The 12,482-nt window shown below is 47.2% G+C and overlaps 1 protein-coding gene and 1 non-coding gene across 4 annotated transcripts in view; both read right to left on the reverse strand.

The window, feature by feature from the left end:
* SLC7A8 (solute carrier family 7 member 8) overlaps positions 1-12,482 on the reverse strand; it is a 49,815-nt gene that overhangs the window by 2,911 nt on the left and 34,422 nt on the right. For 2 of the 3 annotated variants that reach the window (XM_025442996.3, XM_025442997.3), the window contains 6 exons: positions 11,525-11,650; positions 9,269-9,422; positions 8,513-8,636; positions 6,951-7,054; positions 2,930-3,026; positions 1,756-1,905 (listed from right to left, as the gene is read on the reverse strand). In XM_025442996.3, coding sequence (XP_025298781.1) covers positions 1,756-1,905; positions 2,930-3,026; positions 6,951-7,054; positions 8,513-8,636; positions 9,269-9,422; positions 11,525-11,650 — 755 coding nt within the window. Of the gene's footprint in view, positions 1-1,755; positions 1,906-2,929; positions 3,027-6,950; positions 7,055-8,512; positions 8,637-9,268; positions 9,423-11,524; positions 11,651-12,482 lie in introns of those variants that run through there. The other variant, XM_025442998.3, reaches the window with a different exon arrangement.
* Positions 10,666-10,827, reverse strand: LOC112658216 (U1 spliceosomal RNA). Its single transcript, XR_003135608.1, has one exon. It is a non-coding gene; the product is annotated as a U1 spliceosomal RNA (small nuclear RNA).

A 12,482-nucleotide genomic window follows, 5' to 3' on the forward strand; every position in this document is an offset into this window, starting at 1 on the left:
CTGGGCTTCACTCAGCTCTGTGGCTCCCACACCCTAAGCCCTGATAAATCAAGTGCTATGTCAATAAATATTGGTAAACTTAGGTACTGGGACAGTAGAGGAGGGGCAAACTAGGGAGGGAATGATCCTCACTGCCCATCTCTTTTCTCCTGGGCAGACTCAAACAAGGCCTTATCATCTATGCCTCAGCCAGGGAAGCCCATGGGGACCGATATCCTGATATATATATATATATATATATATATATATATATATATACACATACATACATATACTGAGGACCTAAAGTGGAGGAAAGGTGGAGAAATGAGTGAGGGGCAAGAAGGAAGTGGCCTGGGTCTATCAGGCTCCTTCCCCTTCCCTGGTTCTAGGTAGGGCTCTCATCTGGGCGCCACATGGCAAATGTCCATTTTTCTTGCCAGGACCAGTCTCAATGTTTTTCTCTCAAGCAATCTGAGATGATGAGTCTGCCAAGCTCTGAGAAGGCAGGAAACCTACCATAGTATAAGGTAGTCTGGGGCCTTGATTTTATTCAGAAAGAAGCATTAGCTCTATGGGCTTGTTGGCAATCTTGTTGGCCACAGGTGGGAGTTACCAGTAGAGTCTTCTTCAAGACTCTAGATTCAGCTGCCTTTCTCTTCCTTGTCATCTCCTCTCAGAGGGTATGCAAGGGTTGGGAGAGGGATGGGTTATCCTACCTTGTCATCCCTCTAGCAGGCTTTCTAAGAGTGGTAGGAAGGTGGTGGTGGAAAACAGATTTGGAGAGCTGGAATTCCTTAGCTAGAAGAATCTTCTGGAAGGATCTAGTCTCCTCTGTTTCCAGAATAGGATGTTTCAAATAGCTCAGGGCTGTACTCTAATTTGCAGGAGATCCTATAGCGCTCTTGCATATTTTGTTCTGAGCAATCCCGTTCATCGCCATCACATAGTTATCTCTTGCAGCCATCAGTAGGCTCACCAGGCACCCTACTACATATAGGGCCATAGCAGTTTAAAAAGGGAGGCTCAAAAAAAAAATAAAAATAATAAAAATAAAAAGGGAGTCTCGTGGGGGGCTGCAGTGGGCTGGGAAGCTTCAAGGAAGAGTAGGAATATGAGGCCTATGTGGTCAAAGGTTCTAATTTGGATATAGGCAAATGGGAGAAGGAAACTCATTCTGGGATGGAGACATAGCTCAAGTGAACTCAGACACCTGGAGGGATGAAGAGGAGACTGGCTGTACCAGGGGGTTCAGGGAAATATTGGAAAGATAGGAAGCCTTGAAAAATCAACTGGAGTTCATAAGAGTCATAGAAAACAAAGGAACCACCTGATGAAAGTATCATTTAACCTAACTTATTCTTCCAGCTACAATTTGCTCTGGTTCTGTCTCCAGTGGAAAATGGAAATGGGGATGCCTGGGTGGCTCAGCGGTTGAGCGCCTGCCTTCAACTCAGGGCATGATCCCACGGTCCCGGGATCGAGTCCCACATCGGGCTCCCTGCATGGAGCCTGCTTCTCCCTCTGCCTGTGTCTCTGCCTCTCTCTGTGTCTCTCGTGAGTAAATGAATAAAATCTTAAAAAAAGAAAAGAAAAGAAAATGGAAATGCCGTCCCCATTCATACATGGCCCTTGCTGTCCAAAGGGTCTGCTCCCATCATAGGGATGGTAGATCATATCTGTAGTCAGCAGCTGAGAACAAGCTGATTAAAAATCTCAGCTGCCGCTAGGACCAGTAGAGGAAGGGGAAGGGATCTCAAGGGGAGGTTCTCGCACCTTGATAGGGCGGGGGATATCAGGCTTCTTCCAGCGAAGAACTATCTGTCCAGCAATTGTGACTCCATAGAAGAGGTAGTTGATGAAGCCCACATAGTTGATGAGTGTGTACATGTCGCTGGTGACCAGCATCAGCAGGGTTGAGATGCACTGTGGGGAACGGGAGAAGCTCATCAGTGATCAGTAAGGTATTTGGATGCTGGTGGAGCTGTTTACAGGTCAGGGGACTGCCTCTAGGCAGATGATGCTCTTTTATGATGACTGTCTCAAAATAGAGACTTTGCAGCCTCCCATAGTCACCCTGGCCATTGCTAACACCTTTAGTGCCAGGAAGTTCTTTCTCACTGTAGGAGTGATAATCAGGCACCCTTCACAGCTAACCAATCACGAAGGCCTTCGTCCTGTATCTAACATTCTGAAGCTCCCTCTAATGTACAATGAATGCACTTGATTCCTGAGAGTTCTATTGTCCTGATCTAACTGCTTCTCTGATGGACCAAAGTAATTTTCAATATTTTATTCAGGATCCAGAAAGAAAAAAAAAATTAAAAGACTCAGTGGGGACAAGTCTTCGCTTTTTCTTTTTACCCCCTAAATGATTCTACTTTGGGCCATTCTATCTTTATTTCTTCCCTATTCCAAGTTTCCTTTTCTCCATTTTTAGTTGCCGGTCTTCCTTTTTTTATGATTTTTCTTATGTACCTGTAACGATGGATTTTTTCAGCGATGTTGCCAGAGAGACAGACAGGCAGAGACTCCTTGGGCATGAAGACTGATGGGAGGGGTGGGGGTATATGAGACTGGCCAGGAGTGGGGGCCCGAAGCTGCGACCCTGTGGGTAACAGGTGCAGGGGAGAGCCAAGAGAGGAGGTTTCTTTCTGAGACCATACAGTTGTGAGACAGTCACCTCAGTCTGACCCAAAAAGATGGGAGAATGGAAATGAGCCAGGGTGAGAGCCTAAAGGTGTTTCAGGACTCAGGGTCTTTCCTTGTTATTTTTCTTGATATTCACACAGCCCATGTGTACCATCTGCCTGATTATCTAAGATTCAGTGAAACCTAGGAGTGGACTAGGAGGGTGACAGGGGTGTGCGTGGGAAATGTGAACTCCTAGCTTAGAGCAAGTGCAAAGAGGGAGGGTGTGGGTAGGCCTGGCAGGAGGAGAGGCCCTTACTGTGAAGAGCAGGGCTGGGATTGGGGTGCAGCGCTTCACGTGGATCATGGCCAACACGCTGGGAAGGTGGCCCTCTCTGGCTCCAGCAAAGAACAGCCTGGTAGAGAGAAAAGCAGGTCAGCCTGGGATGGCCCACAGACCACCCAAGGAAGCTCCCTCCCCAGCCCAGTCTCCCTTATCCATACCCATCTTCTGCTCACATAGGAGCATCTCCTCCACCCCAACCAGGTACCCACCTTCTCATGCACACTCCAGCCCACTTGTCACAGGACCCATGTTTATAAGTGCAGGTGCAGGCAAGCCAGAGGCAGCCAGTGAATAATGGATGGACTCTGGGTGCATGGAGACCCTAAGTATGGTCTGGGTCTCCTGGGGCTACTGATAATTGTGCCTTCCGTTTATAGGTCTCACAAGACCTTAGTCCCTTTAAAAATGGGCTTCCCCCATCCTCATGGGATATAGGTTCTTTGGTAGATGGGGACTGAACTGTCTGTCCATAGAAAGCCTTAAAAACAGTGATACTCTAGTCAGGAGGTAGTTGCCACTGCGGGGATGGAGAATGGAACCTGATGTGGGACTCGATTCCAGGACTCTGGGATCATGACCTGAGCTGAAGGCAGATGTTTAACCAACTGGTCCATGCATGTACCCTAAATATTTATATTCTTTTTTTTAAAGATTTTATTTATTTATTCATGAAAGACAGAGAGAGAGAGAGAGAGCGCACGCAAGAGGCAGAGACAGAGGCACAGGGAGAAGCAGGCTCCATGCAGGGAGCCTGGCATGGAACTCAATCCCAGGTCTCCAGGATCAGGGCCTGGGCTGAAGACAGCACTAAACCACTGAGCCACCCGGGCTGCCCCCAAAATTTATACTCTTAAGCTACTTTTTCTATTCCCAAATAAGCCATCTAAAGGAAATAGTTAGTGAAAGTTATATATAAAAGATCTTTTGATGATAAAATAAGATTGGAAATATCATAAATGCCCCAAAGTAAGAGATTGATTACATAAGTTATGATATATCTATAAAATGGGATATTTCACAGTCACAATAATGTTTTGAAAAAAAATCATCACCTGAGGACATGCTCACAATACAATGTCAAATGGTAAGAACAAGATTGAAAACTGTATGATTCCATACAGTATGATTCTAATTAATTTAGAAATTATGGTCATATAAAAAGATACCAACTGATTATCTCTGGGTGATGGGGTTATGAGTAATTTTAATTTTCTTCCTTAGGCTTTATTAAAAAATTTAATTTCTAAAGTAGATATGAAATTTTTAGTTGGAATATAAATGATTTTTTTTACCCTTTTTAAAAATTAAACTTTTTTGTGATAATTACAGACTCACATGCAGTTGGAAGAAATAATACAGAGAGATCCTAGGTATCCACCTTGTTTCTACTGGTAACATACTGCCAAACTATAGTACAATATCAAGACAGGATGTTGATGTTTAAAAGTTATTTTTAAAAAGATAAATTTTAACATAAAAGGGAGTCCTTCTTCCCCTTCCCCAGAGAAGAGAATATTATAAGCCATTGAGAGTCATTTACATATTAGTATGAATTAGACAGCTTTTTCTTTTCTCTAGGATTTTGTAGGGAGAAAGAAATACCTAAGGGGTAGGAGGAGGGAGATGGTGTAATGGGGACAGAAAGGCACAGAATCAGCACACTGTGTGTTCTGAAGAAAAAAAAACCCTGTCACTTCCTTTGTAATTTGTGTGTGAGCAGGAGTGGAACTAACAACAGCAGTTTGGCAGAAGTGTGGGAGTCCATTATGGCCCCAAGTGCATCACCTTCAATTGCCATCAACTACCTAGGCCACTGTTACTAGTTTCATGCAGCCACACAACATTGTCCCTCTATGGTGCAGCCTCATGCACTCAACGGAGCCCCAGGTGCTCTGCGGGCCTCATCATGCACATAGCCAGGGCCCCGCATTCACATCCTTCCTCCACATGCAGCCAGGACCAAGTGTGATTGTCCAGGTCCGACAGGATTTGTAAGTGTCAAGTTCACAAGAGACAATCCATGTCCTGCTAGCTGACAACAGAGGAGACGATGACATTAAGCATGACACACGCGCACACACACCCCTATTTCTCAGGAAGGGTCATCCTCTCCATATACCAAATACAAAAGAGTAAGAGAAAAAAAAAAAAAAGAGTAAGAGAGAGGAAAAAAGGAGGGAAGGAGGAGGAAGGAAGGAAGGAACTGGAAAGATAAGCAGAGGAGGCCTCGTGGGTGAGCTGTGCTTCTAAATCAGAGGCCTCGTACACCAGGGCTGCCATGTCCTGCATGCACATACAGCTATACCGCATGCATGCAGACCGCTGCTTGGCCTGCCCGAGGGACAAACCCCACTCTAAAGTGACTGTAGCCAGTCACTCTCTTCCAATAGATCCCAGAGAGCCTCATGGGTCACTGCTCTTCCACTGCTCGCCCTCTGCTGGGGACTCCAGGTGGCCACTGCTCCTGTGTAACAGGCATATGAGGTTGCTGTGGGTGAGTCTCATAGGGTCCTGGGGTACAGGGGACACCCACGCACCCTCTTTCCTGCCCTGGGTCTTGAAAACATGGCACTCCCTTGACATTTTTAAAGATTTTATTTTTTTTAATTTTTATTTATTTATGATAGTCACAGAGAGAGAGAGAGAGAGAGAGAGAGAGAGGCAGAGACACAGGCAGAGGGAGAAGCAGGCTCCATGCACGGGGAGCCTGACGTGGGATTCGATCCAGGGTCTCCAGGATCGCGCCCTGGGCCAAAGGCAGGCGCCAAACCGCTGCGCCACCCAGGGATCCCCTGCGCCACCCAGGGATCCCCCCTTGACATTTTATGAGAGCTCCTTCTGATGTAATGGGTGGCTTTGGAAGCAGCTGAACTCACAGACTCATTGCTTTTGCTGTATTTTTCAAGTGGTACTGTGCTCTAGGGGCAAGGGAACTTTCCCAGAAATGTGATGGGACCCTTGAACACCACCAATGGAAACCATCCAGCGTCTACTGGTCTCAATAGCTCATTCTAGAGATGGAGAGAAGAAATTCTGAGTAGGGGCCAGATTCCTTGGGGTATAGAGTCAGGAGCTAGGGATTCCTAGACCCACTTGAGCTTCTGGCTTCCCTGAGAGTTTGGGAGTTGGGGGCCTGGCTTTGGACAAATGCTCTCCTTTTTTTTTTTTATTTATTTTTTTATTTATTTTTATTTTTTTTTCTTTTTAAATTTATTTATTCATGATAGTCACACGGAGAGAGAGAGAGAGGCAGAGACACAGGCAGAGGGAGAAGCAGGCTCCAAGCACCGGGAGCCCGATGTGGGATTCGATCCCGGGTCTCCAGGATCGCGCCCTGGGCCAAAGGCAGGCGCCAAACCGCTGCGCCACCCAGGGATCCCTGACAAATGCTCTCCTTCAGCTCTTCCCCACTTCCCTCACTTTACACCCTCTGCCTGAGTCTCCTGAGTGGCCATGGAAAGGCCGCCCACAGCCACCTGTCTAGAGCAGGGAGAATGATCCATCCCACCTGCAGGCTGGTCCCAGAACTTCCATGAGAGGTCAGCCCAGAGGCCCAGGCTATGTCCCTCTTGGTCCCTTGTAGAGTGGGGTTCCTTTTAAGCCAGTGTAGCCTGTTTGTAGGCAAGTAGCAAAGGGGGTCTGGGGGCTGCTGCTGAGACACTGTCCTGCTGCCAATCAGAGTGCCTAGACCGAGGCCTGCATCAGGCAGCCTGGGACCTCCTCAGCCCTCTGCTCCTACTGAAATGAGGTGGGACAGGGCTTCTCGCCTCTACATGTGAAGCCACACACATCGCAGGTAACCACGTGAGCAGCACACACCCCTCTGCGTCCAAGCTGATACACAAATGCCCTTTTGTGAGCAATCACCCCCCAAAAGGGCACCACCCAAGTGCCCACACAGACCCCTGCTGACGGAGACAAGCCCCTTACGTATACACAGAGCGATATGCACAGCAGAATGGCCCGTCCCAGGAAGGACCGGGACAACACTCACCGGGAGGAGGTGAAGAGAGACCCATTGACTCCTCCAAATGTGGACAGGGCAACAGATATAGGCATGATCCAGGCCATGACCCCTAGGAGCTTCTCTCCAAATGTCTAGGAGAGAAAACAAGGGGATGAGCAGAAAAGGTGAGGTTACAACCCTCCACTTGTACATCACTGCTGGGAAGGCTCCCTCCCATCTCTACCCTTGCTGAGTCTTTCCTACTAGGGTCCTCACGGAGGGCTGCATGCCCCAGCCCCTCCTGTACCGTACCACCACTTCCCTTTCCACAGTAATCACACACAATGGGGATTTAATAAGTGTTTGGGGCTATTAACTGAAGAAGACAGTGCATGGTGGTAATAATAATAATAACAACAGTAATGATGATGATATGCTAACATTTGTTCTCCTTGTTTTACAGATGAGGAAACTAAGGCACAAAGTAATTAGGTAGCTTGCCTAAGATCACAAACTCAGGGAGTAGAGGGCCGGGATCAGAAGCCAGCTGTGTGAATCCAGGCCTCACGTACATTGTACACCAATTAGGCAGGTTGGGGTTCAAATCTTAGTCCAGCAGTTTGGGGCTGTGAGACCTAGAGCAAGGTCCTTAATTTTAGAGACTCGGTTTTACCATCTGTAAAATAGAAATGGTTTCTAATTTATAGGGTGAGAATTTCTAAATGAAATAATAAGAAGGGAAACATGATAAGAACAAGCTACTATGTAGGCTGAGAAAGAGGCAGTAAAGCTATAGATTAGTCTGCCTATACTGAAGGAATGTAAAATGTCAAGGGCCTAGCCTTTTCTATATTCTCTGAGCCAAGGACAAACTCGATTTCTAGCACATTATGGGGGGCGGGTTGTTTAGAATATTCTGCTGGGTTAGGTTGGTGGTCATGGAAATAGGCTGCCACAGGACCTTAGAGGGCCTCCTTATTTACAGTCTTTTGAGATGAAACATGTGATGACAGTTTGGCAAGGTGGTGTCGGGGCCCAGGTGAAGTCAGGTGAGGGGACTGCATGGTTCCCAGGTTTTCCCTGGGTATCAAAGACACCACTACCTCAGATCTGCATGATCTCTTTCCGCAAAGAGCACAGATCATTTCTACTTCCTAACTGTTTACTGCCACACACTTTTCCATGATGAGAGAAGGGGTCAGGCTGCATGATTTCCAGAGGAAGAAACGAAGGCAGAGAAAAATGATGTTGTCTTGGGCAAGATTATATCTTTCTGAGGAGGAGCCTGCCTCCTTTATACAACCATCACATTTAGAGTTTAAAGTGCCCCAGATCAGGAGCTGGCAAACTTTTTCTGTAAAGGGCCATATAGTAAGTAATTTAGTTTTGCTGGCCATATAGCCTGTGGCAACTAGTTGGATCTGCTTTGTCACTGTTCTGTATTCAGTATGGCTGTCAGTTTGCGCCGGGCCCTGGACTTGTGGTTTCTGCTCTGAGAACTTGGGATGACTTCCAATTCCACAAATTCATGGATCAGGGAAAAGTGAGTGGGGCCAATCAGGCAAGTCTATGTCAACATTCCTGGTTTCAGGGACTGTGAGATTTCTTACCACGGCGACTGCGTTTGATGCCAGCAGCTCCTGGGGGGACATTGCAGTGACATAAGCGACATTGGCAAAGACATACACAAATGTGACCAGTGGGATGGAGATGAAGATGGCTCTGGGAAGGTTCCTGTAGAAGGAGAGGAGGTGAGAGGGGAAAGGCCTGGCACCTGCCTCATCTTGGGGTTTTAGAAGTGCCTTGTCTTTCTGCTTGAAACTGACCTTGCAGCCTTTTGTGACACTCCCTATCTGATTTTAGTATATGTGCTGCCGAAGCAAGCACAACATTACCTCTCACTGGGTGGGGGGTGGGTGGGTGGGGATTTTGTCTTAAAATTGGCAGGACAATTTAAAGGTAATGAAACAGTATAGGCTGCATATCTGTTGATCTCTTCCTGCCATCTCCATGATGCACCCCTTTCCCCCAACTTTAAGACACAAAGACCCTCCTGTCCCAAGATAGATAAGTAAGATGTCTAGAGGCCTCTAGCACATTTCATCCTCTAAGGCAATGGTGCTATATCACCACTCTTTCAGCTTTTAATCTGCTCTGGGACAGTCACAGGATCATTTTTCTCCTTTTGGCAGGGTGGGTGGTTTAAGTTCCCAGGAAATAACTGTTTCTTCAGCATAGACCAGGTCATGGTCAGAACAGGGGCTGGAGGTGGAGAAGTGGCTAGTGGACACCTGGCTCTCTCTTCCTAGTAGCAGGTTCTGTGGCCTTTCAAGGTATTTGGGAAGAGCTGGGCTATTTCAACTCACTTGTAGGGATCAACAAGTTCCTCAGTCACGTAATTAAGAAAGTTCCAGCCTCCGTAGGCAAAGGAGCCCTGAAGGAAAGCCAGTGCGATGAGGCCGATGTCGGGTTCTTGGAAATTCTCAAATGCATTCTTTGGCTCCAGCCAGAAATACTCTCCTGTGGATGCAAGGGGCAGGAGGCTGCTCAGAGAAAGGAGCCAGAGGCCTGGTGGCCTCTAGCCTGACTAGTCCCATCTCAGTTCTTCCCTGCAGTGATGATCCAGCTCTTTATCTTGTTTCCAGTGAACCCCACACATTGGAGAAGTATGACCAAAAGGAGCAGGGAAACAGAGGTTAGGACTTCCCCAGAACGTGGGAACCAGAAGTCCAAATTCAGGCTCAGATTCAAAGCACAGTTCTCAATGTTCTTTTATTTTATTTATTTTTTTAATTTATTTTTTAAAGGTTTTATTTATTTATTCATGATAGACATAGAGAGAGAGAGAGGCAGAGACACAGGCAGAGGGAGAAGCAGGCTCCATGCAGGGACTTGATCCCGGGACTCCCGGATGCGCTCTGGGCCAAAGGCAAGCGCCAAACCACCGAGCCACCCAGGGATCCCCTCTCAATGTTCTTTTAAAATGGCAGATTTAGAAGCACCTGGATGGCTCAGTCTGTTAAGCATCTGCCTCTGGCTCAGGTCATGATCCCAGGGTCCTGGGACTGAGCCCCATTTGGGGCTCCTTGCTCAGGGGGGAGCCTGTTTTCCCTCTCGCTCTGCCCCCAATTCCTGCTTGCTAAGTGCTCTCTCTCTCTCAAATAAACAAATAAAATCTTAAAACAATAATAATAAAGGGCAAATTTACTTGGAAGGAAAGGCCAGGGGAGTTCACTGGGCAGTGCAGGGGGTGGAGGGTGGGGGTAGGGGGTGGTATTTGGACATGCAGAATCAGGGCCATTGTCAGTCTCTTGACCACCTTCCTGTATATTCAAGTCTATACATTTTCACAAAGAAAGCATGAAGAACAACAAATACTCAAACATAAGTTCTTATAATGCCGTGTTAGTTTATGGCTTACTCTGCTTTGTCAAGAACCTGCTGTCTCTTTCTAGGGTATCTGGTCTCTCCTCCCTTCATGATATAGATTCCCTGAGAACAGGGTCCTTCTGCAAAGAGCTTTTCCACTGTCTTCCCAACATGAGCACAGGGTCCTGCGCACAACTGGGCCCTCAAGAAAGGTCACTGATGATGTTGTAATGTAACACAGAGTAACTGCCCATTTTTTACTTATTTATCTGCAATATAGCCTTTGGACAGGAAATAAGGAGATTAGAGTGATCAGGAGAAAGCATTAGGGCCAGAATAGGAGGGACTTATTATCTCTGAAAAGATAGCACAGTAAACCACTTTCTTTTTTTTAGGGGAAAGCATGAACATGGGTCCCCACTACCACAAATTATGCAGTTGCAGTTTTCACGTTTGGGGAAATTGCAGGAGTCAGCACATCCATAGTGCAACAGATAAGCCTTGCCCTAGGAATACCACCTTCATGATCATGGTATCTCCCCTGCCAGGTAGGTATGCACAGTGATTTAAGTTTACACAATATGACCTGGCTAGAGAACTTAACACAACTGGTTAAAATAACAGCAGAACCTTAATTATATTTTCTGAAGTAAATATCCAGGCACCCCACATGGCCTTCAGGGCTTGTAGGCAGGTGGGAGCTCTCTGTCATCTGACTTTCTACAGGAGGCAGTGACACTGGGCAGAGCTTAGTGGTGCCATGGTTCCCATGGAAACCAAATACAGACTCGGACTTGGAAGGGACCAAATCCAGTGAGGAATGTTGGCAGGGGCCCCAGGAATGTCTAGCTCTCTCTTATAGAGATTATGAGTAATTTTGAAATGTGTAAAAATCTCCTCTGTTCCACATTTTAAGATACAGACAACATACAATATAAGATGCAGGGAGCTTCCCTGGGGATGTGGTAAGAGGACAAAAGGAGCCCAGATATCTGGGGTCTACCTCTTGCTGTGCTAGAATCATGAGGTCAGCATGGGAGAACTGAACTCTGAAAACCAGGTGGGGCATGCTCAACTTCCAACCACCCCAGGGAAAATGGTTTCTCTTCCCCTTTGTCAAGCAAGTGAAGAAAAATCATTTAAGGCCAGAATAGGGAAATCTCAGCATGCACATGTCCAAAGACAGTGTAGGGGGTATGTACATGCAAGGAGCAGAAAGTTCAGTGGGGCCCAGTTGTTTGAGTGATACTCACCTTTGCAGATCTGTACAACTCCCATGATGATGATCAGGGCCAGGGCCAGGAGCTTCCCAGCTGTGAAAATGTCTTGAACCCGGGTGGCCCACCGCACACTGGCACAGTTGACCCATGTGAGGAGCACTAAAATGACAGACCCACAAACATACGCTCAGGGCTATGATGAGGCTGTATGTGGCCCTCTGCACAGAAGCAGAAATGCTCCTTGCTTCTGATGAGGGGATTGTAACAGGCGAGCCAAATTTTCCTCAAGCTCAGCCCCAATGTCCAGAAACTTTGGCTAGCTTAATGGGTTACAAATGGGGATTAAGTGCTTCAAATTAGAGTTCGGTCAGAGCATGCCCTGCCCAGGGCTGGAAGCCAGAATTAGGCATGGAAGTGTAGGCACTGGGTTTGAGGAAAATCAGCATCTGACCAGGGTGCAAGTATGGGTTTATTTTTCAGGCCATTGTATGTTCAGGCCCCCCACCCCAGCAGCTGGTGTATCCTGAGTGTCATCTTCCTCAGCCTGATTTTGGAACAACAGAGGGTTAGGGGGAATCTTTTTATACATGAGAGACACACACACACACAGAGGCAGAGACATAGGCAGAGGGAGAAGCAGGCTCCATGCAGGGAGCCCAATGTGGGACTCGATCCTGGGATCACGCCCTGGGCTGAAGGTAGGCGCTAAACCGCTGAGCCACCCAGGGTCCCCTCTTTCTTGCTTTTTAAAGATTTTATTTATTCATGAGAGACACAAAGAGAGAGGCAGAGACATAGGCAGAGGGAGAAGCAGGCTCCCTCTTGGGTGCCCAATGTGAGACTCGATTCCAGGACCCCCAGATCTCATGACCTGAGCCAAAGGCAGACGCTCAGCCACTAAGCCACCCGGGTGCCCCTATACAGACCATTTCCAACACTCCAAAAAGTTCACTGTCTTGCACGTTGAGCTCCTTTGAGGGTCAGTTCCCTT

This window comes from Canis lupus, chromosome 8 (assembly GCF_003254725.2).
Source record: "Canis lupus dingo isolate Sandy chromosome 8, ASM325472v2, whole genome shotgun sequence".
NCBI classification, from domain to species: Eukaryota; Metazoa; Chordata; class Mammalia; order Carnivora; family Canidae; genus Canis; species Canis lupus.